The sequence below is a fragment of the Canis lupus genome, chromosome 18 (assembly GCF_003254725.2).
Source record: "Canis lupus dingo isolate Sandy chromosome 18, ASM325472v2, whole genome shotgun sequence".
NCBI classification, from domain to species: Eukaryota; Metazoa; Chordata; class Mammalia; order Carnivora; family Canidae; genus Canis; species Canis lupus.
The window spans coordinates 48,941,907-48,969,221 of NC_064260.1; the positions used below are offsets into that span (position 1 = coordinate 48,941,907).

Genomic DNA, 27,315 nt, shown 5'->3' on the forward strand with positions numbered 1-27,315 from the left:
GTAGCATAAATTCTAAATCACAATGATATTTCTGTAAATTAAAAAACTTATGGGCACCCACCTTTTTTGGAAAGATGGCTGGAGGTCCAAGGACATATGTTAGACAGGTTAGGACAAGAGGGCCGCAGGGTTGGGATGGGGATGAAGATGGAAACACACACACAACAGTTTAATGTGGTTTTAAATGACCTGATGTTCATTGTGTGCTGCAAAGTGAGGAGTGTAATCAAACATAATTGCCCCCACGGTGCCAATTTCATAGGATTTGAGCTGTATAGGGGAAGTTGATGAAATGAATAGATGTACAGAAAGCCTTTGCTAAAAGTCAACACTTCTTCATGATTAAAACAAATAAACTCAAAACACAAGAGAACCCCTTAACTTGACAGAGCACATCTAAAACAATTTCGGGTATGTCGTGGTGGGGGTGGTAGAGTCAGCAGGGAACCAGTGGGAACCAGTGGGAGTCAGGGGAGTGGGCAACAGGTCAAGCCTCCTGGTTGTGGTTTCTTGCAAACAGAACCCTGGTGAGAGCCCTGAAGCAGGAAAGTTGGGGTGCACGGCTTCCAGAAGTCCCCTGAGGCCCAAGCAACACAGAATCTCACACTGGTCCACCTACCTTCCACAGGATGAGCCAGACTCTGAACGGCAGCCAGATCCTGAAGCCCACCCCATATAGCCCCATGCTGGATGCCCCATACAGCCCCACGAGGGAAGTCCTACATGGCATTGTGGTGGGCAGAGAATACCACCCCACTTTGGACTCCTCAGACAGCCCCAAGGCTCAAGTGGTGCTGAGCATCCTGGCCATGTTCACCTGCGTGTGCGGCATTATGGGTAACAGCCTGGTGATCTGGCTGCTGACCTGCCGGATGCAGAGGACCCCCTTCTGCACGTACATCCTCCACCTGGCCGTGGCTGACCTCCTCTTCCTCCTCTGCACGGCCATCACCATCTGTCTAGAAGACAGCCTGCTGGCCTATGAGGTGATGCAGAGAATGAAGTACTTTGCCTACACAGTGAGCCTGGGCCTGCTGACGGCCATCAGCACGCAGCGCTGTCTGTCTGTCCTCTTCCCCATCTGGTACAAGTGTCACCAGCCCCAGCACCTGTCAGCCGTGGTGTGTGCCGTGCTCTGGGCCGTGTTCCTGCTGATGAACATGCTGGCCTCGTTCTTCTGCAGCAAGTTCTGGCATTTCAAGAATGAGCAGTGCTTCATAGTGGACTCCACCTTCAGCACCCTCATTATGGGGGTCTTCACCCCAGTGATGACCGCATCCAGCGTGACCCTCTTCGTGCTGGTGCGGAGGAGCTCACGGCAGTGGCAGCGGCAGCGCCAGCCCACGCGACTGTACGTGGTCACCCTGGCCTCCGTCCTGGTGTTCCTCATCTGCGCCCTGCCCCTCGGCATCAGCTGGTTCCTCTTCTACTGGCTGCTCCTGCCCCTGGAGCTGAAGTCTCTGTTCCACCACATGGCGACCTTCTCCTCAGCCGTGAGCAGCAGTGCCAACCCCATCATCTACTTCGTGGTGGGCAGCCGGGGCCGCCGGGGCCTGCAGGAGCCCCTGGGGGCCGTGCTGCAAAGGGCGCTGAGGGAGGAGCCGGAGCTGGAGGGGAGAGAGACGCTCTCCACGGGCACTGGCACCGGCACCGGCACCGGCACCGAGGAGGGGGCCTGAGAGCCGCTGGGCCCGTGCATCTGCATGCCTGCCCCGCTCAGGGCCTGTCTGGCCTGCTGTTGACAGCCCCAAAGACTTGCTTCTTGCCCTGCCTGCCGGGGCCCCCTTCCTCTATGCCAAAGCCCCCACGGCACGGTGTGTCCTGGTTCTCAGAATGGGACTCAGCTGGGAAGATGACATTCAGTTTGTCCGTTCGCACGTACGGACAGAGGGCACACCTTCGCTTTGAGGCCTGGCCTGCTGAAAGCTGATTCTCTTCAGAGTCCCTGCAGGTGGGTAGCAGCACCCACCTGACCGAGACAGCACCTTCTCCCAGCCTCTCTCTCTCCCTACAACAACATCTTTGTACAGGAGGCGGGGTATGGTTCCTGTGACCTCATGGCCTGATGCTGGTCCTTGGGCATGTGCTGGTGGCATCAGCCTTCCCCCAGGTGTCCTGCCGATCCCCTCATGACTGCAGTCTTTGGCTAGCCAACTGTGTCCATCACCGGCCATGAGCCCAGAGACTGCCTCGTCCTCCACGTGGCCCAGGCCATCACTCCACCCTGGTCTTTGCCTTCGGGTCGCCTTGCACCACCACGCCTGGCGACCAGAGTCGGTCTGCTTGCTTTCCTCCGGGAGGCCGCGCTGAGACAGGAGAAGCCTCTGCCTGGCCTCACTGGAGATGCACAACCGGCCTTGATGGAGCTGCGCCCTCGAGGCGGGGGCAGCCTGGAGGCAGCTCTGTCCCAGAGGCCTGTGTGGCTGCACAGGTCGAGGTCTTCCTAGACCTGGTGGAAACACTTCTCCCCCCTAGGGCCAATGCCTTACAAGGGAAGATTTGGGACACTTGTCAGCACACCTTGCTCCCCGCACCTCTTTTCTTGCCACAGTCTCCTGGGCCCAGAACAAGGAGTGGACGCTTCTTTTCCTTTTCCTGCCGTGCAGTATCCAGCCCTGTGGTTATCCTGTGGCAGCAAATCTCCTGCATCTGTGCTGCGGGAGGCAACAGAGTCCCCGGAGTGAGGTACTTGTGTGTCTAGGCCTAGGACCCTCTGGCCTGGCTCCCCCTTGGCATTCACCGACCTGAGACAGAAGGAGCAGGTGAGCGTGGAGCACTCTTTGTTTCCTGCGTCACCTGCCTTCCCACCTAGAGCCAGCACCCCAGATTGATGTGCCCCAAGGAGGCCTATGGGGTGGGGGTCCTTCATCAGTCACTCCAGGCATCTAATGAGCACCCACTACCTGCACTGGTCTTGCATGCCATAAGCACTTAATAAGTGCTCATTTGGGGGTGCCTGGGTGGCTCAGTCAGCTAAGTGTCTTCAGCTAGGGTCATGGTTCCACATTGGGCTCCCTGCTCAGCAGAGAGCCTGCTTCTCCCTCTCTCTCTGTCTGCTGCTCCTCCTGTGTACTTGCTCTCTCTGTCAAATAAATAAATAAATAAATACATACATACATACATACATACATACATACGTACAATCTTTAAAAACCAGTAAGTGCTCATTTGGCTAATAAGAATAACCAACATTGGGGATCCCTGGGTGGCTCAGTGGCTTAGCGCCTGCCTCAGCCCAGGGTGTGGTCCTGGAGTCCCGGATCGAGTCCCACGTTGGGCTCCCTGCGTGGAGCCTGCTTCTCCCTCTGCCTATGTCTCTGCCTCTCTCTCTCTCTCTCTCTCTCCCTCTTTCTGTGTGTGTTTGTGTCTCTCTTGAATAAATAAATAAAATTTAATTTAAAAAAGGAATAACCAACATCTTTACAGTGCTTTACAGCAGTGGAGCTCAGAGAAGCCAAGCTCTGCCCAGCGTCACACAGCTAGAGCACAGGACCCCATGCTCCATGGCCCTTCTCTGCCCTGGGCAGTGACAGAGTGGCTGGCGTGAAGCAGATGGTCAATGATGAGGGTAACCTCGTCTCTCAGGGTAAGTGCCCCTCATAAGACCCTCCCTCACATGGCAGGGGAAAGAACCTGAGAAATTGCTCAGACAGTCATGTTTTGATACAACTGCTAATATTGTACATCCATGAGGGCCACATTCTCACCTTCTACCCCAACTTTTCCTCCATCCCTCTGCCTCAGGCCAGGCGACACTGGTAAGGCCACAGGTATTGGGGGGTCCAGCTAAGGAAAAGTTGAGTTAGTGACACCTGCAGCTTAGGTCTCTTGGGGCACATTTATGTGGTTCGTAGTGCATCATTAGGCCATCATTATCTATCCCAGTGTAGGAATGGCTTCCAGGAGCATTCCCACTGCCTGCTGTGCCAACCCAGCTGGCATAATGGGGAAAATGCAGGGCCAGGCATGTGCGGAGATACGAGCATCACCAGCCATTTGCGGGTAGCAGCTAGCAAAGAATAAACAAGATTGGGAATGTGCAGAACCAGAAGCTCATTTGCAAGAAAGCCCTCCGATCATCAGACGCAGAAAACTGAATAGTTCTCACCCCTTAAGAATATGCTTAGTCATGCAGCGTGTGTAATCATAAAACATGCCACACCTTCTTTTTGATGGGTAATGTGCAAAATTCAAATTACGGGATCTCAGAGCTGCAGCATAAGCTACAAAAATGTCAACGTGTGAAGTTGCATGTTTCATGCATCCTGGCTATGGGTGCTTTTAAATAAATCTGATCAGTGAGGAAAGACCAAGTTATCTATTTTCTCTATAGAGATTACAGAATGTGCAAGAACAAGAACTCTAGGCCCCAGGCTGGGGTAAGGGAGGTGAATCTTGCCTCCATCGCACGCTAGCTGTACCATCTGGTCAATTCACTAAATCTCTCTAAGTCTTCATTTTTGCACCTTGGAAGGGACAATATTCATGCCCATCTCAAGGAGTCAAGGAGATGATCGTGTTGTATTTGGCTCTGTCTGGCCCAAGCAAGGACCCAGTAGTGGTTACGATGTTTGTGCATGGACCTTTTGGAGGATTGGGGAGGCCTCCAACCGCCTTTCCAGGGAGCCCACAAACTTGCTCTTGGAGGCCCGCCTGCTCCTCATTGCAGGAAAATGTTTTTTGTTTTGTTTTGTTTTTATTATGCAGGAAAATGTTAATCAAGGAGTCCTCACTTCCAGAGACCAAAGGGGTTCTCGGAGTCTTTCTCCCAGGTCCTCACCACCCCAGAACATATGAGGGGCTGGCCCAGAACCCAACGGACCAGGCGTTCTCTCTGTCCCAGGACTCTGAATCTTGAGGAGTGCAACAAGACTGGAGAAGTATTTGGAAGCCACCCATTCCCACCGGGGCAACCTGACGTTTCCTGGAGATCTTGTTCTGATGCCTGTTCTGTTTTGATGCCAGGTTCCCCGATCAGTGTGTTGATTGTGGAGGCTCTCCACTGTCTTTCCAGCTACTGCTCTGTTTTCACTTAGCTTGGCCACAGCGAAGCCTGCAGTCATGGATGTTACCTTACACAGAAACCCTCAGAAGGAGCATTGCTGGTGGCGGAGCCTCAGGTTAGTAAACACATGGGACTGAGAACAGAAACTCAGCCGAGAGTGTGAGGCTCATAAAACTTAAGTCCCAAAACTCCCTGCCGCCCAGCTCTTCCTTTGTCCCTCAAGGAAGGAGGTCTCCCAATGTGTTCACGTGGTTGTCTGGAGCTAGGATGGTGCCCCCGTGGCACCCAGGACACGAAGGAGATGGGTGTGGAGGAGAAATGTACTGGCCAGAAGCCAGTCTGTGGGAGATCCTTCCAAACAGATACGGATTCACTGTTAAGTGGAGGAACTCCTTCTCAGGGGTGTGCACACGCAGCAACCAACTAGATAGATGTCATCAGAGCAGAAGCTGCCTGCAAGGTCGCCAGTGACTTCAAGGTTCTCAGTGGATATGGGTTCCCTCTTTGAGCTTATCCTGTAAGTGGAATATTTTAAGGCACACACCAGCTCGGCTTCTCCTTTTAAAGATCTGAGCAGGGGGGCACTTGGGTGGCTCAGTGGTTGAGCATCTGCTTTGGGTTCAGGGCATGATCCTGGGATCCTGGGATCGAGTCCCCCATCAGGCTCCTCGCAGGAAGCGTGCTTCTCCCTCTGCCTATGTCTCTGCCTCTTTCTGTGAGTCTCTCATAAATAAATAAAATCTTTAAAAAATAAAAATAAAGAGCTGAGCAGAAGGCAGCAGGCTGTCCTCACAAAGCCTTTCAAGTCCTGCACTTTGGGAGTGGTGACATTCCCAATACTCCAAAATACATTTTGGAATTGGAAGAAAAACATGGATTGCAAATGAAAAAGGAAAGGTTTTTCAAATTTGGAGACGTATTTTGGAAGATTTCCTCCCAAATAGTGAGAAATTATAAACTTCTGACTTAAATGAAGGGGATCTCGTTTGCTTATCTTTAATTTTGTTTATTTGTGAACAAGTAAGAGAAAGTTCAGATTGAAATCAGTGGACTATGAGACAGAAGGGATAAAGATAAATATTGAAGTCAACAGCCATTGGTTCGAAAATGAGAACTGAATTTAACCGAAAGTAATTCAAGAAGAAGAGATCATTGTGGGGACGACTGGGTGGCTCAGTCGGTGAAGCACCTGCCTTCAGCTCAGATCAGGATCCTGGGGTCCTGGGATGGAGCCACATTGGGCTCCCTGCTCAGCTGGGGAGCCCGCTTCTCCCTCTCCATCTGCCCTTCCCCCTTCTGGTGCTCCCCCTCTCTCTCTCTAATAAATAAAATCTTTAAGAAAAAAAAAGAGGAAAAGATCATTGTGGAATAGAAATTCATCAAGAGGAAGAGGTCTTTGTGGAAGAGAAGAAACCAAGAGCCTGTGGGTTTCTGATAATCCAGTTAATGAGGGATGCATCCCATAACACTGGGAAATATTTACATCTTGTGCTGATTTGACATCAGTGAAGGCAGCTTAGATCATAAGTCACCACTGCAGCAAGGACAGTGACAAAATCGTTAACGAACGTCATCCATTTGAAGACTATTTCAGATAAATCGATATACAAGAAAACTGGACCTGCCCTGAAACCTTACTATCCAGGCATGAAAAACAGGATAAAGATCTTCCCAGAGTTGATAACCATCCTAAAAATGTCTAGGACGTTACCAAGAATGTGTTGTGAAGCTAAGAAATATCTTTATTAACAATACAAGACAATTTTTGACCAACCATGCTTTTAAAAAGATTGAATTATTTCTTGGTTCTCTTTATGGAAAATATTCAAAACTGTTGACATATGAAAAAGCTATCAAAGAGTGTGCAGCAAAAATGGTAGAAAATGGAAGAAAAATATTGCAGGTATTTTCCTGTATTTTGCATTGCTTGCATTGTCACTTTAAAAAAAAAATCTACAATTTGCTGCAATTTCTGGTCCCGTTCTAGATAAATATTCATCATGGTATCTAACTTTGTATGATTTTGTATTCTTTTTCTTAAGAAGCATCCATCCCCCTCTTGTTAATAAGCTTTGGTCTCCACAGAATTTGTCCTTGGATGGAAGACAGAAGAATTTCCAAACTCCAGGATGGTCAGCAGGACTCATGACTCATGTGAGTGACCACAGAGCTACTGCCACAGACATCCACGAGGACCAGAGGGCAGGGGGCTGCTGTGGACAGCCCAGGATACCTCCCATGAACAGAATGACAATTCAAATCCCTAATCTCTTGTCCTGAGATAAGGACTGAAATTCAAGGACTCTATGGCAGTGTGGGAAGAAACCTTTTTTTTTTTTTTTTTTTTTTTTTGGTAGCCTGGAGGCTGAGAGTGATTTCGGGGGGCGGGGTGGGGGAGAACCTCACAGTACATTCTGCAATTTGCTGAATTAGAACATCTGTTGAGGGGTGCCTGGGTGGCTCAGTCGGTTATGCATCTGCCTTCAGCTCAGGTCATGATCTCAGGGTGCTGGGACTGAGTCCCATGTGGGGCTCCCTGCTGAGCGGGGAGCCTGCTTCTCTCTCTCCCTCTTCCTGCCGCTCCCCCTGCTAGGGCTCGCTTGCACTCTCTGTCTCTCTCTTTCTGTCAAATAAGTAAATAAAATCCTTAAAAAGAAATTGAACATCTGTTGAATTCACAACTTCACAGGTCTGTTGCTCGTTCAACAAGCACCAACAGGCGCTTACTGTGAGCCACGCATTGCTCACAAGAGGCTGCTCATTTGACCGTAGGAAACGAGGTATCAAGAGGGTTCCAAAAGCCAAAGGGCTGGTCCTGACCCTGAAAAGCCAAACTTTGTGAAACCAGTGCCCACGGGCTTCTCCTGCCAACGCTGTGGCGAGCTGCCCCTGCTCTGAGGAAGCTCTGTTACAGGAAACTGTAATCCCCCTGCTCCACCTACACAGTCACCTCTGCCTGGGATCAATCAGCTCCCCACCTGAGCCAGGGTGGGTGGAGAGAAAAGCAGGAATTCAGTTCTATTTGTCAACATCGGGATGATTTGTATGGGGATGGGTTTTGGGGAGCGCTTAACAAAGGAGGGTGCAAAGTTACTTAACACCCAGTGGAATGTGTCCCTAGGCCTGTGTCTATAGGAAGTGGACGCCCCCCCCCCCACATCTGCACCCGAGGCTGCCTGTGGTCCTGAGGCTGGGGCGCCTCCTAACACCACCCTGACACTCACCCAGGCCAGGGGCCCAGATGACAGACGGCCCTCAGCTTGATGTAGGTGGAAGGGCCCAGAAGACCCCATAAAAAAGGAATCTAGAGCCCCACCCTCCATCTGCTCTCCCAGCCTGCTCTCCAGGCGCCAGTAACTCAGCGGTTCCCTGACAGGCTTTTAAACAGTGTCTTTCTGTTTCTTTCTTTCTCCATAAGTCAGATGGGGTTGATTAGGACTATCTCAACCCCAGAACCTCAACAGGCTCTTCCACTTGTCTTCCAAGAAACTGTGTAAGTAAAGATACTTAAGGCTGCGTGAACAAAACCGAAGCTGAACTAGATAAAGGGAAAAGGAATTTAGTGGCTTTTGGAAAAACTTGAAAAAAAAACATGGCTTCAGGCACGGGTGGATCCAGGTGTCCTCGGGACCTTGACAGCGACTGTGAACCTGACTCTCCTCCCGCTCTCCCCGCTGCTGGCCTAACAGGTCTCACTTCTCAGACTTCCATTCTGCCTGTTTCGTACCAGGAGGAGAGGCCCTCCCCCCAATGGAAAGTGTTTCCATCAAACTACCAGGGCTGCCTCTCATTGGATAAATTAGATTCTGGCCTTCCTGAAATAGAGTCATGCGCCTCCTCCCAAACCAATCCCGTAGCCGAAGAGATGGGATATGCTGACTGTCTCAGTCCGGAGAGAGCTACACCAGCTGCGCGGCCGGAATGGAATTCCCCACTAAGAAACACCTGCAGCTCTCGTCTTGGTGACAGCACGCCGCTCCTGGCCACCCAGGCCTGGGATGTGATGTGCTGCCAACTCCCTTAAAAGTGGGGTTGCCTCGTGGAGGATGCACATTCCATCAACTCCTTGGATTCAAAGCAAAGCCAAGTCTCGGCCCTGGGACTGACACTGCAGAGTGAAGCCCCTCCTCTCCCCTCCCCGGCTCCCCAGCTCCCGGGCCTGCATCAGGCTCCCCATTCGCTATTTTGGGTTGGGGCGCAGTGTTGGGGGGAGCCCAGGTCACAGCTGAGGACACGCATGGCCCTTACAGCTGAGATAACGTCCAGCTCCTCAGGCAGGAATTGTGCACTGGGGGGGCCTCCCCAGATCGGATGGTAGGACCCCTGCCCCTGCGGGGACTTGAAGCAGGGGTTCACTGCCCCCTGCAGGCTCAGGTCACCTGACTCTCAGCCCCTTTGAACTGCTGACCCCAAAGAGGCAAAAGGACCTCTCTCTCCACACGGCTTTATTATTCCTACTACTTTTAGAGAGTTCAGCTTCTGGGATTCAGGTTTGAGTCTTAGAGGACATTACTGGGAATGCCCAGAAGCCTCTGAAATTCTGACCTTTCCTACCCATTTTTCCAAGGCTCTGATATGGGCTGCATTGTGTCCCCCAAATTCCTATGTTGAAGTCCTAACCCCAGTACTTCGTAAAGGGGCTGTATTTTGAGCTAGGGCCTTCAAAGAGGTGATCAAGATAACACGAGGTCACCAGGGAGGCCCTGATCCCATGTGACTGGGGTCCTTGTAAGGAGAGGGGATCAGAACACAGACACACATAGAGGGACGACCCTGTGAAGCCCTAGGGAGAGCACGGCTGTCCACATACACGCAGAGAGGCCCCAGGAGGACCTGCCTGCCCACGCCTGGACCTCAGGCTTCCAGCCTCCAGGACGGGGGGACCGTGAGTCCTGTTATGTGAGCCCCACCTATAGCATTAGTTATGGCGGCTTGAGCAAACTCAGTTAAACATCATGTGAGCATAATATTCAGAGTTTACACAGAACAGAGTTTGCACAATGACAGGCCACCTCGCAGCAAGGATTGCAATGTCTGGCCGGGCAGTGGGGTGACGCAGAGCCTGCTCAGCCCATACGCTGGGTTTGCCACATGTAGCACCCACCGCATATATTCAGGGGGCAGGTGTGGCTGGGACTCTGTCATTTGCAAGTGACAGAAACCGTGTCCATGAGATGAGGCACACTGCTTTCCAGAGGTTAAGTAGCACCCAATGAAGACGTGCAGGGCAAGGTCTCACTTCCGGCATAGCGGGATCTTGCGGTGGTCTGGAATCTGTTCTCATCTCTCATCTTTGACTTCCTTTGTCAACTCCTTTTCAGGCCGGCTTCATGCCTGCGAGGATAAAATGCCACCAGTACCTCCAGCCTCCTAGTCTGCAGAAAACCAAACCCTGTCCCCGTGCCCCAGACGGAAGATTGGACTGGACTGATTTGCACCACATGCCCATTTCTGAAACAGTGACTTGGTTAGGAGGTGGACTACACTATGGCTTGTCTGGGGCAAATGCGAAATCACGAACCCACCTGAAACACAGAGATAAGGGGAAAGCCAGGTGGTCTTCTCAGAGGAAGAGGGAATTGGTTCTGAGCAGGAAAAAGAAACAGATTTCCCTACAGTGACTGGGGTTACCTGGAGCACTACCTAAAGTTCCAGCTCTTCCTTCTCCAACTGTGTCCCCCTCGATGCTGGCCACCCCGCCTTTACCGCCTCCTGGTGTCGGCATGCTTCCCACCCTCCCTGCTCCCACCCCTTCTCCAGCTGCAGACCAGATCAGGAGAATTCATACCCACAGCCTTCAAGGTTCTCGATCATTGACAGGGCCAGTGATATCAGGATTTTGAACACTATTAGTTTCCTGTGGCTACTGTAACACAGGACCACACATTCAGTGGCTTAAAACTATGCAAATCTATTATTTTACGGTTCTTAGAAGTGAGAAATGGGTCTTCAGGGCTGACACCAAAGGCTGTGTTCCTTGGGAGGCTCTAGAGGAGAATCCACTGCCTTGTCTTTTCCAGCTTCTAGAGGTGCCTGCATTCCCTGGCTGGTGGCCCTGCGTCACTCCAACCTCTGCTCTGTCCCCACATCTCCCGGACTCTGACCCTCCTGCTTCCCTCTCCTAAGGATCCCTGTGATTACAGTCAGGGTCCACCCGGACCATCGCCCCTCCCATGGGTCTTCATTTATTCACCCCCGCAAAGTCCCTTCTGTCATGTAAGGGAAGATGTTCATGGGTCCTGAGACATAGGACACCACGTCAGCTTCCTAGGGCTGCATAACAAAGTACAATAAACTGTGGCTTAAAAAGCTGAAACGTACTGCCTCACGGTTCTGGAGGCCAGAAGTCTGAAGTGCGGGTGTCGGCAGGACCACGCTCCCCACGCGGCACCAAGAAGGGAGCCGTCCCAGACCCCCCCCCCCCCCCAGCTTCCAGGGTCTGCGTACAAGCTCCCATGTTCCTCGGCTTGTAGACGCAGCCCGTCGTCTTCCTTTGCTGCGAGTGTGAGTCCAAATCTCTCGTTTGTATAAGGACACCGGCCACACTTATCAGGGACCCCCGTCATGATCTCATCTTCACTTGGTCACATCTGCAAAGACTTTATTTCCAAATAGGGTCACATTCGGAGGTTCTGAGCATTAGGACTCCATCATATATTCTTTGTGGGGGACAGGATTCAGCCCCTAACAGGCCTGGACATTGTTGGGGGCCATGATCGTGCCTACGGCACCCCACCCCAAGGACTGTCCACTGACCGGAGCTGATGGGGCTGCTGCTCGGGGCAGACCTGCCTCCCTGGGCCTCCCAACTACACGCACATTTGTACCTTGCACCCCAATTCCTGCTTCTGGGAGGACAAGGACCCTGATCCCAGGGAGAGGACTTCCAGGAGCATCAGGAGACCACTCCCCAGGCCAGCCCTGCACAGGGAGCAGCAATGGGCAGCAGCTGAGGCCCCAGCTTCCAGGTCGTGGGCGGCTGGGCACTGTCGCCCCAGGGCAGGACACTGCGGCCAGCACAGGGAGAGGACACGGAGCAGGAGGCAGGGGCACACGAGGGTTCAGAACACACCGCAGGCCTAGCTTCAACTCAGCACTCAGCCACTCGCTCATCCCCGGGTGCCCCTCCCTAGTGTCCCCTTCCCTTCTGCCCACGGGGACAACACTCACAGCACCCCTGTGGACCCACCAGCCTACACCGCCTGCATGCAGGAGGGACCCAAGCAGATTGTGGACCACTGTCATGCGTGGCCCGTCCTCAGGCTAATATTTCTATCTCAAGGACACAGCTTGAGATAAGCTTCTCTTTGTTCAAAGGAAGAAGGCAAATGGAGAGTGAATCTTTTTCTTCATCTACTTCAGTGGGGAAAAAAAGTAGGTGGGAAAAACTGATTAATGAAAAAAAAAAAGCTGATTTCAGGCCATTTTTGTTCTTGTCGCCTCTGCTGCTTCACTAGTGCAAACAACAGACAAGGAGATCAAACTCCTTCCAGCCCACAGGCTCTCCCAAGGCGGCTGTTTACATTGGAAAGCGGGTGGGGAGGCGTGAAGCCAGCTTCCCGGCCCAGCATGGGTGGGAGGCCCAGAACATTCCTTCACAGCCAGCCTCAGGGCCAGGAGGGGGGGGTCTCCCAGCAGGTGACCTACAATCTGTGTCCCTCTTAACTCTGCCACTGAACCCCCTCCGTGAGCCCGTGTGTGAGGCTCTGCACCACTGACGGTGCTCTCGGGGGGGCCACGGCTGCCACACGAGGCATTTCCCGTTTAAATACGGGACCATCCCTGTGACAAGTGCAGGGTGAGGGCTGTGCTCCTGGCCCGGCTGGTCCAGGCCTGGACTGTGACTCCGTCGGCTAGGGCAGCGGGATCCGGCCTCAGTGTAGCTCACTGGCGCATCTCACGGATCAGAGGGTAAAGCAGCCCCTCCTTTATCAGGGGTGATGCTCAGTGCGGTGGGATACCTGGATCGGATGGTGCCCCCAAAAGGCCTGTCCAAGTCCTAAGCCCTGGTCCCTGCGAACACAGAACAAGGATCTTTGCCAATGGAGTCAAGTGAAGGATCTCAGATGAGACTGTCCTGAGTCCAGACAGGTGTCCTTATGAGAGACCTAAGGAGAGAGACGCAGGGAGGAGGGGCAGAGGCTGCCGAGATGCGGCCACAAACCAAGGCATGCCTGGAGCCCCCAGAAGTGGGAAGAGGAGAAAGAGATGCCCCCCAGAGGTCTACATCTGGGCCACGGAGACACATGCCACCCCTGGCTCACTGCCAAAGCCTCAGGCCGCCTTTTCCTCACCCTATGGGTCCCCTGGCTTGAGTCACACTAAGGCCTCCTCTGGGATCACACTCCAAAGCTCTTCCAACGGTTCTCCCCAGCCCCTCACCAGCTTAGCACTAAAGCCTGCCCCTCCCTGCCCACCCCCATTGGCCCCAAAGGGGCAGGAATGCACCAGCAGGAGCCACTTCTTCCAAGGAAATTCCTTCCCTAACTTCCTCCCCCAGTCCTCCCCCATCCCCTAGTGACTCATCTCCCTGAGGATCAGAGGGCATGGAGCCTTGAGGGGCCGCAGCCTGAAACTCAGTGACATCACAGCAGCAGCCGAGATGCAGGGGGGCCCCCCAGGGCCCTGGACGCCGGCTGGGGGAGGGGATCACAGGCATGCGACCAGGCTGGTGGATCCGGGCCTGCACTCAGCCAGGCCTGGGCATGGGGTCTCATGCCTGCAGCTGCCTTCTTGAAACAATATCGTCTCTGAATTTGTGTTTGTGAGTGAAGTCCAATTGGACAGCGTGACAGGCGCCGGGGACTCGGGGCGGCAGCTCCAGGGGTCCTGTCTCCCCCTGCCCTCCCACCACCTGCCACGGGGCCTTTGGCTCTGTTCTCCACGTAATCCTCTTTACGTAGTCTGCCCCACAGATCCAGTGACAGTAACACCTGATACCGTGTGCCGGGCACCACACTCGAGCCTGGCTAACAAACCCAATCCTTCTGTCAGCCCCCAATTCGGGACTCTTACTGCCCTGAGTCACAGATGAGGGAACTGAGGTGGGAGGGGTTGTATGACTTCCTGCAGGGACACGAGGTTAAGGAGCAGGGCCAGGGTGCAAACCCAGGAGGCCTGGCCCTGTGGTGCCTTTGTCCCCACCACCCTGCGCTCCCACCCTCTGGAAGCAACGATGTTTAGTGCCAGGTGACACAGTGGTTCGTGAGGGCACCAGGAAGCCCACCCTCATTGTGCTCACCGGCCTTCCAGGTTCACTGGCCCACGGGGCCTGTCATTCTGGGGCTCTGCAGGGCCCATTCTCATCTGTGACCACCAGGGCCAGGGCCCTCCAAGGGCTTGTCACTGTCACAGGGCACCCCCAGGCCCAGGAAGATGACAGTCAGGCCACCGTGCCAGCTGATGGCCGGAAATGTCCCCCTGAGCTCCCCTGGGCACCCTGGCTTGGAGCCCTGTCCCTGAGGGAGGGGCCCAAAACACAAAAACAGCACTCACTTCTTCGATGAGTTTTGAAGTCGGCTCTCCAGCAAAGGTGATTTTTTAAAGACCAAGGCTTTTGATTCGCAGGATGGGGCTATTTTGTATATATATATAAAAAAAAAAAGTTCCCTTAATTCAGCACATAAAGTTTATGCCACACATGAGAGCGACAGGAATGTCTGAGGGGGTCCCATTGACCAATTCAAGTGCCAAATGAAACACATGAGCCGGGGAAATTTGTAAATCCGAGATGAAAGCCCGACCACGGGGTCCCCCACCGATCCCCCTGAAAACTGAAAGGAGAGAACAGGCATTTCTACCGGCTTCCCTGCACAGACCCACAAGGCGATGGGGACACCTTGCCCACCCCGGCCGCCCTCTGGAACTCCACCGCTCTGTCCCTCTCTCTGTCACATTTTTATGACAGACGTTAAAAACCACACACACTAGCAGAGAGAGGAGTGTGCCGAGCCTTCTTATCCTGTCTGGTGCCACAGCTGTCACCACTCTGCTGTTCTCATCTCATCTCTCCCACATGCTCCTTTTCCTTTCTTCTAGAATGTTCTAAAGCAAATCCCAGGATCATTTCACTCCTAATTTGAAGACTTCTTTTTGTAGGCACTACCCCATCATCCCCCCAACCCAACAGAATGAACACTCATTCCCTCTAAGCACCCAGCACCCTGCTCCCCGGCCTGCTCCCACCGCCTGGGGGATAGCCAGCAGGGCCAGGCTCCCCGCCACCCTGGCTGCCCAAGGGCCATTCTCCATGCCTCACTGCAAGATGCCAGCAGCCTCTGAGCATGGATACATGACTGCCTGGATGCCTGACTTTATCAGTGAGCCTCAGCCGATGGATGGCGTCCTGACTCAGTGGCCGAGCAGCTGGTAGCTCTGCTGCACCGGCTGCATGACTCCACGCCCATGTCCTGAGCATGGGGCTCCATCGAGACAGAAGGCAGAGGGGAGTCTGTTACTGAGTGGGGGCTTCTTTTGGGGTGTGGGCTCCCTCACAAGGAGGACACCCTACCTCCCAGCCTAGGATCAGGAGGGCAGTGGTCAGAAATCCAGCAACATTCCAGAAGGATCTTCAGTGTAGGAGCCACTAAGAGCACAGAATGCTGTTTGTCATTGCCTGAGGCGAGAAGGTGCAAACTCCCAGGAGGGATGCCCTGCTTTGGCAGGTCGTAAACCAGCCCACACACGTTTGTTCCTCGGACCCCCCTCGGAACCATCTGGGCTGCCTGGCAGTGAAGCATGTCAGATACCAGCATGTGTCACAAACCTGAGCCTACTGGTGGCCATCCGCAATCAGCCCAGCCTCTCGGTCCTTGTCCCAACCTGGTACCAAGCATGGGCACCCGTTCCCACACCTGTTGGCCCCGATGTGGGCCAGGCTCTGGCTGCAGTCCCCCCCACTCACCATGCTGGCCCTGTACTTCTGCTGGCTCAGAAGCCCCCACCTGTGGCAGGGCTCCACGGTGGACACCGTCTTCCACATCTTCACACTGGGCAGCTTCATGACTTTCGTGGTCCTGTCCTGAGTGGTCTTCTTCATCCAGCCTCAAAGAAGCTCCTGACAGTGGCAGCCCATGCAACTATACATGGTCATCCTGGCCATCCTGGTGTTCGTCTGCACCCTGCCCCTCAGCATCTACTGGTTCCTCCATCAGCCCGGGGAGACAAAGGCTCTGTTCACCAATTGGCGTGCCTCTCCTTGGCTGTGAGCAGCGGTGCCAAGCCCATCATCTGCCTCATGATGGGCAGTCAGGGCAGCCCAAGCCTGCATGTGCCCCTGGGGGCTGTGCTCCACCAGGTGCTGCGGGAGGAGCCTATGCTGGAGGGGAGGAAGACATCCTCCACCTGCGGGAACCAGGTCCGAGTCTGAGAGCAGGGCCTCCTGACGCCTCTGCCCCGGGGCCGCCCATTGTCACCAACCCTTCCCAGCTCTTCCCCACAGCTCCCTGCTCGGCTACTGCCCTTTCCGGACTCTGAGCATCCAGTGGCCACTTAACTGGCAAAGAGCTAGTGTGAGCCAAGTCCCGAGAGTGAGGGCGGGACGCAGAAGAGGGGGGACAAGCTACCCAGGCACGGTCATATAAAAACTCTTGGCACCAGTCAGGTGTGGGTGTTCAGCCATTAGACAGACATTCTACAGCCTTGGGCAGGTGTTGGAACTTCGGCTGTCAGGTGCCAACCCTTCAGATGCTGAATCATTGAAAGACAGGTCCTGCAGTTCCTGGGCAAGAAGACGAGCAACCAGGGAAATGGTGGGGGGTGAACTAGTGGGGGCAAGGCGGGAGCAAGTTATCAACTGGTAAGGAGATGTTCAGTACTCAGGGACTCGGTGCCTTACCCACGTGCAGCTGCTGAATGCCAGCATGGTGATGAGCTGGAGTGGGCAGCCTGTGCCCAGCCATGTGAACAGCACAGACGGTGCCGGCAGAGGCCTGTGTGGGGCTGTGGGCAGCGGGCAAGAGAGGGGGTGGGGGCAGAGAGTCACCAGCTAAGTGGTGCAGGGCGGGCAGGTGGCAGAAGGCAGCCAGGGAGACAGACCTGATCAGAGCAGCATTTCTAGGACACCTGGCCAGGGTTCCAGGGTACTGGCGGGGAGGGCGCTTTCAGGGCCACATGACACCTCAGGACCATGAGTCTCTGCACCAACCCTGTTCACACAGAGGCCCACATACCAGACTAGGGAGCTGGAGTGGGCATAGCCCCCCAAGTGACTGCCACCCTGCTGGGTCAGTGCCCCCCCAGGAGATGCAATCCAACCCTCCACAGACCACACATGTAGCAGGCATATAACACGTGCCTGCCCAGTGAGAGTAACACTGCCTGCTTGCAGGATGCACGTGCATCCTGACTCCCTTCACACTCTCCTGAGGGCCCTTTCCCACCTCCTTCTGCACAGATTCCTGGCAGTCATGCCAGAAGTCTGCAGGGTGTCCCTGCCCCACCTTCACCCACTTACTCCAGGCCACTGAGTATCCACCTCAGGGCCTTTGCAGTTGCTGTGCCCTCTGCCCGGAATGCCCTTCCCTAGCTGTGCACAGAGCTCTCTCCCTTACTTTGCACAGGTCACTGTTCAAATATCACCTCTTCACAGAGGCCTCTCCTGATCACCTGACATAAAACAATGCAATACACACACACATACACCTCTCAACCCTCCTGCCCTGCTTCATTTCCCTGGTGTGTTCCCCTGACTGATAGATTGCATGTTCACACATTCACCAAGAAGGCAGGGGCCATGTCCATTTTGATTACTGCTGTGCTCCAGGCGTAGGACGGTGCCTGGCAGAGAGGGGCCCAGGACATGTTTGTGGAATTCCCACTCACAGGCATTCCTTGGGGGTCCAGACAAGAGAAGGGGAGAGAGCCACAGCAGTGAGGCAGAGTGGTAACCCAGGTGGCTCAAGTCCACAGTCACCTCCAAGAGGGCCCCCCTCAAATGAAATACCTCATAAGAGTCCTCTCCCACATCTGACTGGGAGCATTGTTCATGTGGGCACACGTGTGACTGTGTCAATAAGAGAGAGTAATGAGTGTGTCTACCTGTTTGTGTGCATCTGTGAGTGTGAGTATGTCTTCAGTACACAACCCACACCCTGCACAACTGGTACCAGCCACTAGTCTCCAGCTATTTCATGTCTCTGTGATATTTTTCTTCCCTCTATAGGACAAACTCCCCAAGAGGAGGGTCTGACACTTTTCAGCCTCACTGAAGGCTGATGGCAAAGACTAAAATCTGTCCAAAAAATTTTGTTTTGACTTCCAGAATGATGGGGCACCTGGGTGGCTCAGCGGTTGAGTGTCTGCCTTCAGCTCAGGTCATGATCCTGAGATCCAGGATCGAGTCCCATGCCGGGCTCCCTGGGAGGAGCCTGCTTCTCCTTCTGCCTGTGTTTCTGCCTCTCTCTCTCTCTCTCTCTGTGTTTCTCCATGAATGGATAAATAAAATCTTTAAAAAAACATTTTGGGTCCAAGTCCCTGCTCCACTGTGTCGGGTATACTTGGACCCAAGCTCGAACTTGTAAATAAACCCTCGTGTGTTTGCATCGGAAAAAAAAAACATTTTGTTTTGACTTCCAGAATAAAAAAAATAAGTCCATGCATGAGCTGCTACTTTGCTTTATCTATTTTGAGACTATGTTATTAGGAGCATACAAATTTAGGAGTGTTATATCATCCTGAGGAGCTGGATGATATTTCAGTATTCTTATCTGTTGGATCTATCACTTGTAAACAATTGAGAATTGGGTTGAGTTGCACCTTTGAAAATGAAACCCACCACTACAGTGAGTAGGCCTGTGTCCTGAATCCCCCATCCCACTCAGGAGTCAGTCCTAAAGAGTTGTACAGGTGGGCAGGTGGGAAGGCTCAGCCCTCACTAAGTTGTTACAGTGATGGAGGGAAGGGACTGGCTCTGGCTTCAACCCTGGCTCCATTACCACTGTCCTGGGTGCTATTGGGCCCATCTTGCACCCTCTCTGAGCTGTCTTCTTATCTGTATAAGGGGGACAATCACCTCCCTCCTCTACCAGTCTTCTATGTGGAAAGGACACACAGGTTCTGCATCCATCCGTCATCACCAGGCACTGAGAAGCACTATCCCAAAGGTGGAAACCTGAGTCCTTCCAGCAAGAGGCCCATGGTGGGTTAAACATACAGCCCAGCCCTGTCTAAGCAAGCTATCCCAGTCCCTCTCCCTCCGGTCCCACAGCCACCTATGGTTAGTTAAAAGATGTCAGCCCAGAGCGACTTGCAGGCTCCCAGAGGCTGAGCTCTTCTCTCAAACAAGGCCATGACTTATTTGGCTCTTGCATCACCTATGTTTCATTTTCTGTGTCAGGGCTGTACTCCATCTTTCACTGAGGAATTCCGCTTCAAACTTGGAGAGCCCAGGGCCTTCTCACTCAGGGAGAGTAAATAGGGAGCAGTCAGGATGGCCAGGGGCACCAGGATGACCAGGAAAGGTCAATACAACCAGTGGAGGCCAAGATGACAGGAACAACTATGATGATAGCACACAACCTCCCCTCTAGGCCGCTCTGCTGCCAAGGTCCCCTCCCCGCAGAGGTTCCTCTCACCTCTTTTGTGCCAAAGGGAACATTTGCCTTTTCCAGACCTGGCTCACTACAGTGTGACTGGGGCAGAGCCAGGAGCATGAGGAAGACAGAAACACAGAGAGAAAAAGAGAAATGGCCTGTCATCTCATCAAGCCTTCTTCCCACCTCAAACTCCTCTCCCTTCTCAAGCAAGTGATGAAGGAGTGGGAAGAAGGAAAGAAAGGGCCTCTTACAAGAGCCCCAAGACCCTGCAATGGGTATGGATAAGCATCTCTGATCCCACAGAAGAGGCACACAGAGTGTCCTGGCACAGTGACCACCCTGCAGAGTGTTCAGTTCTCTGAGTGACTCAAGGCTGCCTCTCCTCCAGGCTGTTTGTCCAGCACAAACAAAACTTGGTCACTGGGAGAGAAACACAAATCAGGACTCTGAGCAAGCCTGACCCTGTCAGTAGGGCACAGCCCTGACCCACCCCCCCAAGCCCCGCCCCAAACCCAGCACCCACCCCAGCAGGCCCCTCCATTTCAGCCATGCCCCAGGCTCCATCTGCCCCCACTAACATACAAGCTCCAGCCCCGCCTACTCTGGGCCCCCTCCCAGCCCAGCTTTTGCCAAGCAAGCTTCCCAAGTAACTCCCCAAGAATGCCCCACCCAAGCTTCAGCTGTGCCCCGCCCCATCATCCACCTCCTAAAAAGGATTCCACCAGCAAGGGCTGGAGCATCTTGTCTGGGTGAAGAAGAACAGGCCTGCATGGAGTAGAAAGGGAAAGTAGCAGGGGCCCCTTGAAGCTCGCTCAAAAGCCTTCTGTTAAGCCCCGCTCAGGCAAACTGTCTCCAGTAGTCACATCCCCACCCTGGAATCCCTGGCCCTTGGGCCTTGGATCCCTGGTGATCTGAGACCAGCCTGCCCTTATCTGACCTGTGTGCTAATTAAAGGCCCCCACAACCCTGCATTAAGAGCACAACCACCCCCTCCCCCTTCCCAGCCACAACACTAACCTAGGACTTCCCATTCCAGAGAACTCCTCCTAGGGAAAGAATTCACTAAATCAACCAATAGAGTTACCACGAAGATTAAATGAGATAAAGCCGGTGAAAGACAGCATAATGCCAGGCGTATAACAACATGTGAAAATATGTAATATGTGATCATAATAATGTGATTAAAAACCAGTCAAGACTTATAGGCAGGCCGCCCTCACTAGGGGCCAGGTGTTGGGGTGTTTCAATCATCTCCCTCCTCTTACAGCTGAGGCAACTGAGGTGGGAAAGGACTGACTGGCTTGTCACAAAACCCAGAGGCAACAAAAGTGGACTTTGAACCCAGGTATTCGGCTCCAGAGTCTCTGAGCTCAAACCAAATCCTATTCCGCCTCTAGAGGGTGGGCACCAAAGTGGAAAAGTGAGCCTCCATATTTCACACTCCTTAGCAAACTCAGAGCCCAGCACAAATTCACCACACTGGTAAACACCAGACAAATGACAAATGCTTAGTATTCCCCAACGTAAAACAAACCAACCTTGGGTTGAGGAATGAGGTGCCATTTGGAAAAGGAGAAAAAGTGAAAGCATACACTGGTCAGAGCAGAGAGACCCCCCAGCTCCCTGGGCAGAAGGTAGGAAGGTTCTTTACTGAGTGGGTTGGATTCCTGTGGCTGCAATAACAAATGACTGCAAACTTAGTGGCTTCAAACAACGCAAATTCATTCTCTTACAGTTTGGGAGGTCTGAAGTCTAAAATGGATCAGCAGGGCTGAGTTCTTTCTGGGAGCTGTAGAACAGAATCTGTTTCCTTGCCTTTTTCAGGCTCCAGAGGCCATCTGCACATCCTGGCTGTGGCTCCTCCTCCATCTTCAAAGACAGCCAGCTACTACCTTCAAATCACTCTCGCTGCTCCATCACATCACCCTCTCTCTCTCTTGCAATCCCTTTTAAGGATTTATTAAGCCCACCCAGACAATCCAGAATAATCTCAAGATCCTTAACTTAATTATATCTTCAAAGTCCCTTTCACCATTGAGGTCACATATACACGGGCCTTGGAGATGGGGACACAAACATCTTTGGGGTACCATTATTTTATCTACCATACCATGGAAAATGGCCTGCCCAAGAGATAGGATCTACAGATAGTGTATAGGGTTTTCCCAGAGAAACCAATGGTCCCTTCTCTATAAACTGATAGTGAAACCAGTAATCAACTCACCCTACCCACCACCCACAGAGTTTTCCATCAGCAGTTAGTACTGCACTCTTAAATAAAAATAGAGTCAAAGACCTCCAGGGAAAGTTTAAACGTGAAAGACAAGGTGCTAAAGCAAAATGGAGAAAGGAACTCAGAGGAAACAAACCATGCAGGGTGCTGAAGGAAGAACCAAAGCAGCAGAAGATAGTGCCTTCCAACATCAGGGTGAAAACAATCTTCAACCTAGGATCCACACCATCCATAGCAGTCTGAGACTAAATAAAGTTCTCAAACAAAAAATTTAAAAACTACCTTCCCTTCGCTCTTTCTCAGAAAGCCACTAATATCAATAACCAAGAAAGAGGGGTTTTTAGTTTTGTGAGAGAGTTTGAGGATGAATTCATGAAAGTACATAGAAAATTAAGCAAATGAGAAAAACAGGGCAATTAATAACTAGTAAAAACAAAGAGTTGTCTGAGAAAGGAAATGTAATCAATTTATCATATTTATTTCCCTATCCTGATTTGTCCTCCTGCATGAGTCCATCCAGTCCCATGGCCTTAAATGCATGATAGAGCCAGTGACACGCCCCCCCACCTTGTATCCCACACACTTCCCTACTGAGCTTCAGACCTTCATATCAACCTGGTTTCTTTTTTTTTTTTTCAACCTGGTTTCTTAAAAATCTCTCCTTGGGTGTCTAATAAGCTCCACAAACTTAGCACATCATCAGCAGGTCCTGGCAGTCCTGTGCAGATCCTGGCTCATTTCAAAACTCCATTCCTCTCCCAATCTTCTCTATCTCAGGAATTATAACCCCATCCCTCCAGCTGCCCAAGCCAAAAATCAAGGAGGTATCTTAACTCTCTCTTCACCCCTTCATCTCCCACATACTTTCAGCAATCCAGTTAAGTTCCAGCCCCCAAAATATCATGCATCCACCCAATTCTCTCCATCAAGCCTGAGCTCTCTCCACCCCTGCAGTCTGTTTTCTACAAGCCTGGGGGGCCTGCCAAGAACCCTCATACAGGGTGGCTCTAAGTAAAATCTATGCTCCCTCCCATGGTTCCTGAGATCCCACCCCACTTAGACCCTCCAATCATTCTCTGGCCCACTCATAGCAACCTCTTACCCACTTCTCAAGTATCCGTCTTGTTCCTGTCTCAGAGCATTGGTTGGCACCTCTTCTTTTTTCCCCACTGTTTGACTGAGAAATAATTGACATACATCACTACATAAGCTGAAGGCATACAGCATGATGGTTTGATTTACACATATCATGGAATGATTTCCCCAATCGGGTCAGCTAACCTTGCACTCTTCTGACCCAGAACCTCCTTCTCCATAGTCTTTGCATGGGCGCCCCTTCTTATCATTCAGATCTTGGTTCTAATGTCACCTCCTGGGTGTCACCTCCTTGGAGAGGCCTTCTTAGACCCTGTGACCTTCCCCTGGCCGCTCTCTGAGACGATCAGATTTCACTGTCCCTGTCCCCACCCCATCCAACATCATTTCCAGAACATATCAGTAACCACGAGCTCAGGAACCCTACATGCTTTGTTCACTCTATGCCCCAATGTACCCCAGAGTTAGAGTTTGTCATGCACCTGCTGTGTAACAAAATCTTTTGAAGAAATAAAGAACGAAAAAAATAGTAAATAATCTTAATCAGGAAGGAGCAAACAAACTTCATTCTGTCAAGGAGTGACAAAAAACATTTTAGCCTTTGAGGACAACACTGTGTCCACACAGCTACTTGACTGCTGTTTCAGCCAAAAGCAGCCAGATAACAGTAAACAAATGGACGTGGTTGTGTTGCAATCAAACTTCACTGACTCTGAAATTTGCATTTTATACCATTATCGTCTATCTTCTTTTGATTTTTTTTTTCCCAACCATTTAAAAAAGTAAAGTCCAGGGCAGCCCACGTGGCTCAGCAGTTTAGCGCCGCCTTCAGCCCAGGACATGATCCTGGAGATCCAGGGATAGAGTCCCACATCGGGCTCCCCGCAGGGAGCCTGCTTCTCCTCTGCCTGTGTTTCTGCCTCTCTCTCTCTCTCTCTCTCTCTCTCTCTGTCTCATGAATAAATAAATAAAATCTTTAAAATAAATAAATAAATAAATAATAATAAATAAATAATAAATAAATAATAAATAAATAAATAATAATAAATAAATAATAAATAAATAATAAATAAATAAATAAAAAGTAAAAAGTAAAGTCCATTCTGAGCTTGTACACCTTACAAAAAACGTGGTGGGCCAGATTTGGCCTGCAGGTTCTATTAGCCGATTTCTGGTCTAAATAACAAACATTAGGGCAATGGTTTACTCAATTATGGAGAGCCCCACGATGCAACACTGTGAGGCTATTTAAAATGACAGTTGTGGGGATCCCTGGTGGCGCAGCGGTTTGGCGCCTGCCTTTGGCCCAGGGCGTGATCCTGGAGACCCGGGATCGAATCCCACATCGGGCTCCCGGTGCATGGAGCCTGCTTCTCCCTCTGCCTGTGTCTCTGCCTCTCTCTCTCTCTCTGTAACTATCATAAATAAATAAAAATTAAAAAAAAATAAAATAAAATAAAATGACAGTTGTGACAAATACAAAAAATATGGGAAATGTTTGTGACTCATTCCGTGAGAAATAGCAGAACACACAAGGGTCTGAACAGTTTGATGCAAGTATGCAAAATTATGCAAGCATATGGAGGGTAATCTGTAAAATATTAAAATAGCTGTGCTGAGTTAGCATACCATGAGGAGTTTTTATCATTATTTCTTCACATTTTTTTCAAGAAGAACCAATATAATAAATCTTGGCTTCTGCCACAAAATGAAATTTTAGAAGCTGGGGGAAGCAGCATAAGCAGTGATCAAAATCCTAACTTTTGGCTATAAACGGATTTGAACCCAGCTCTTGTACTTGTACATCCTGGGGCCTTGACTTGGCTAAGCTTCAGCTGCCTGTTCTGAACTTGCCTTGAGCAGGACGTGGGCACATGCACCCAGCATCTGGTAGGTTCCCATCGTGTTGGCACTACTGGTATTGCCCATACAGAGAGGCCTCCCCCATGGGGAGCCCTCCTCTGTGCCTTAATTGGAGCCTGTGGCATCCTCCTCAGTCACGGTTCCTCATGGGCGCCCCGTTCCCCCATGACTGTTTCCGGTGTCTTAGTGGTTGGCAAGTGTTCCATAAGCACCTCCTCAGCCTCCCAGCAAGCCAGGCCCACGGGCACTAGCCAAGCTCCTTGCTCACAGGGAGGCAGCCTTAGAGCCACAGGGCAGAGGTGGAGAGGCCAGACCAGCCAGTAGAGGTCAGCAAGTCTTCTCACTGCCCTGTGTCTCTGTTTCCTTGCCTGAAAAATGAGACCAACAGGCACACCTCCCTCACAGAGAGTAACGGACAAAGGACATGAGAGTTATAAAGAGCCTGGCTGGGGCACCCAGGTGGCTCAGTGGTAGAGTGTCTGCCTTTGGCTCAGGTTGTGATCCCGAGGCCCTGGGATGGAGTCCCACATCAGGCTCCTCCACGGGAGCCTGCTTGTCCCTCTGCCTGTGTCTCTGCCTCTATGTGTGTATCTCTCATGAATAAATAAATCTTTTTTAAAGATTTTATTTACTTATTCATGAGAGACACAGAAAGAGAGAGAGAGAGAGAGAGAGAGAGAGAGAGGCAGAGACACAGGCAGAGGGAGAAGCAGGCACCACACAGGGAGCCTGACATGGGACTTGATCTTGGGTCTCCAGGATCACACCCGGGCTGAAGGCTGCGCTAAACCGCTGAGCCAACCGGGCTGCCCAATAAATAAAATCTTTTAAAAATATACTAAAACAGGGGATCCCTGGGCTCCCCGGGAGTGATCCTGGAGTCCCGGGATCAAGTCCCACGTTGGGCTCCCAGCATGGAGCCTGCTTCTCCCTCCTCCTGTGTCTCTGCCTCTCTCTCTCTCTCTCTCTCTGTGTCTATCATAAATAAATAAATAAATAAATAAATAAATAAATAAATAAATAAATAAATCTTTTTTAAAAAAATACTAAAACAAAGAGCCTGGCTGACAGGGCAGGTGGGAAGTCTTGTGTGCTTTTCAAGAAGTCCAGAGGAGGAGGATCTGGGTGGCACAATTGGTTAGGCATCTGACTTTTGGTGTCGGGTCAAGTCCTGATCTCAGGGCCGTGAGTTCGAGCCCCTAGGCAGCTCTGTGCTCAGTGCAGTGTCTGCTTAAGACTCTGACTCCCTCTCCCTCTGCCCCTCCCTCCTCTCTAAAATCAATCAATCAATATTAAAAAAAAAAAAAAAAAAAAAGAGAAGTCTGGAGGACACAGACAGACCATGTGACCCAGCACTTACACTCCTAGGTAGAGAACCAAGAGAAGTGAAAACATGTCCACATAAAATCTTGTACACAGACATCCAGGGCAGCACTACTCACAATGGCCAAAATGTGGAAAAAATCCAAAGTCTACCAAATGAATGGATAATTATGAATGGATAAATAAAATGTGGTCTATCCCTACAACGGAACAGTATTCAGCCACAAAGAGGAATGAAATCCAAACACGAGGGTTGGAACCTTGGAAACATTCTGCTAAATGACAGCAGCCAGACCCAAAAGGCCAGAGTGAATGAGTCTATATACATGGAAGGTCCAGAACAGGCAAATCCATACAGAGAGCGGATCCGTAAGGTCAGAGAGGGTGGGGAGAGGCATGACTATGAATGGATACGGGGCTTCCTTGTAGCGTGGTGAGAATGTCCTAGAACTAGAGAAAACAGTTCTACAACATTATGAAGGACACTAAAGTGCTCTCCTTACAACGGTGAGTTTTCTGTTACGTGAATTTTACCTCTAGCAAGAGCAGTGACTGGGAGCTGGCCCGGGGAAGGGAAGGCAGCTGCACAGAGCTGTCAAGAACAGGGTGAGCTGTCATAACCAGCACCTCACACAAACACAGACATCGATTCTTCCATCCAATAAACCCGCCCCGACACCCACCATGAGCAGACCCTGGGTGGGCAGGAGGAAGAGCTGGGTGCCGTCCAGCTGGTTTGGGGAGGGCTGGACCCAGGGCAGCTTCCACTCCTCCCAAAAGAGGACAAAGAGCTCTCAAGAAGCTCCACTCCCACCTGGGGGTTGCAGCCTTCTCTGCCTCTGTCCCCAGCCCTGTGCTGTTCACGGCGAGGCCCAGAGAGTTCTAGTGGAACATACTGATGGCAGGTGGAATCGGCCGACATGACTGGAAAATCCAGAATTCCTCAGATGCACACGTTCCTGGGTGTGCAGAACTTCGGGCAGCATGTGTGAATTAAAAGTGAAAGAAAAGGGCACCTGGGTGCTCAGTGGTTGAGCATCTGCATTGGGCTCAGGTCATGATCCCAGGGTCCTAGGATCGAGTCCCGCACTGGGCTCCCCACAGGGAGCCTGCTTCTCCCTCTGCCTGTGTCTCTGCCTCTCTCTCTGTGCCTCTCACGAATAAATACATAAAATATTTTTTTAAAAAAGTAAAGTAAAATACATTATCATTAAGAACACTGAGGGGGGTCCCCTTCCTAGGCCACTGGCCCATCGCCTGGG

At 51.7% G+C, this 27,315-nt stretch overlaps 1 protein-coding gene and 1 long non-coding RNA gene across 2 annotated transcripts; one reads left to right on the forward strand and one right to left on the reverse strand.

Annotated features, from left to right (window-relative positions):
• The first annotated feature begins 629 nt into the window (after window positions 1–629).
• MRGPRD (MAS related GPR family member D) lies at window positions 630–1,679 on the forward strand. Its single transcript, XM_025451676.1, has one exon. It carries the CDS (start codon window positions 630–632, stop codon window positions 1,677–1,679), a length of 1,050 nt encoding a protein of 349 aa, XP_025307461.1.
• A 9,080-nt stretch (window positions 1,680–10,759) lies between these two features.
• Window positions 10,760–19,971, reverse strand: LOC118351403 (uncharacterized). The gene is made up of 3 exons (XR_007403647.1): window positions 15,909–19,971; window positions 14,501–14,579; window positions 10,760–13,018 (listed from the first exon to the last, which is right to left on the reverse strand). It is a non-coding gene; the product is annotated as an uncharacterized LOC118351403 (long non-coding RNA).
• Window positions 19,972–27,315: the final 7,344 nt, after the last annotated feature.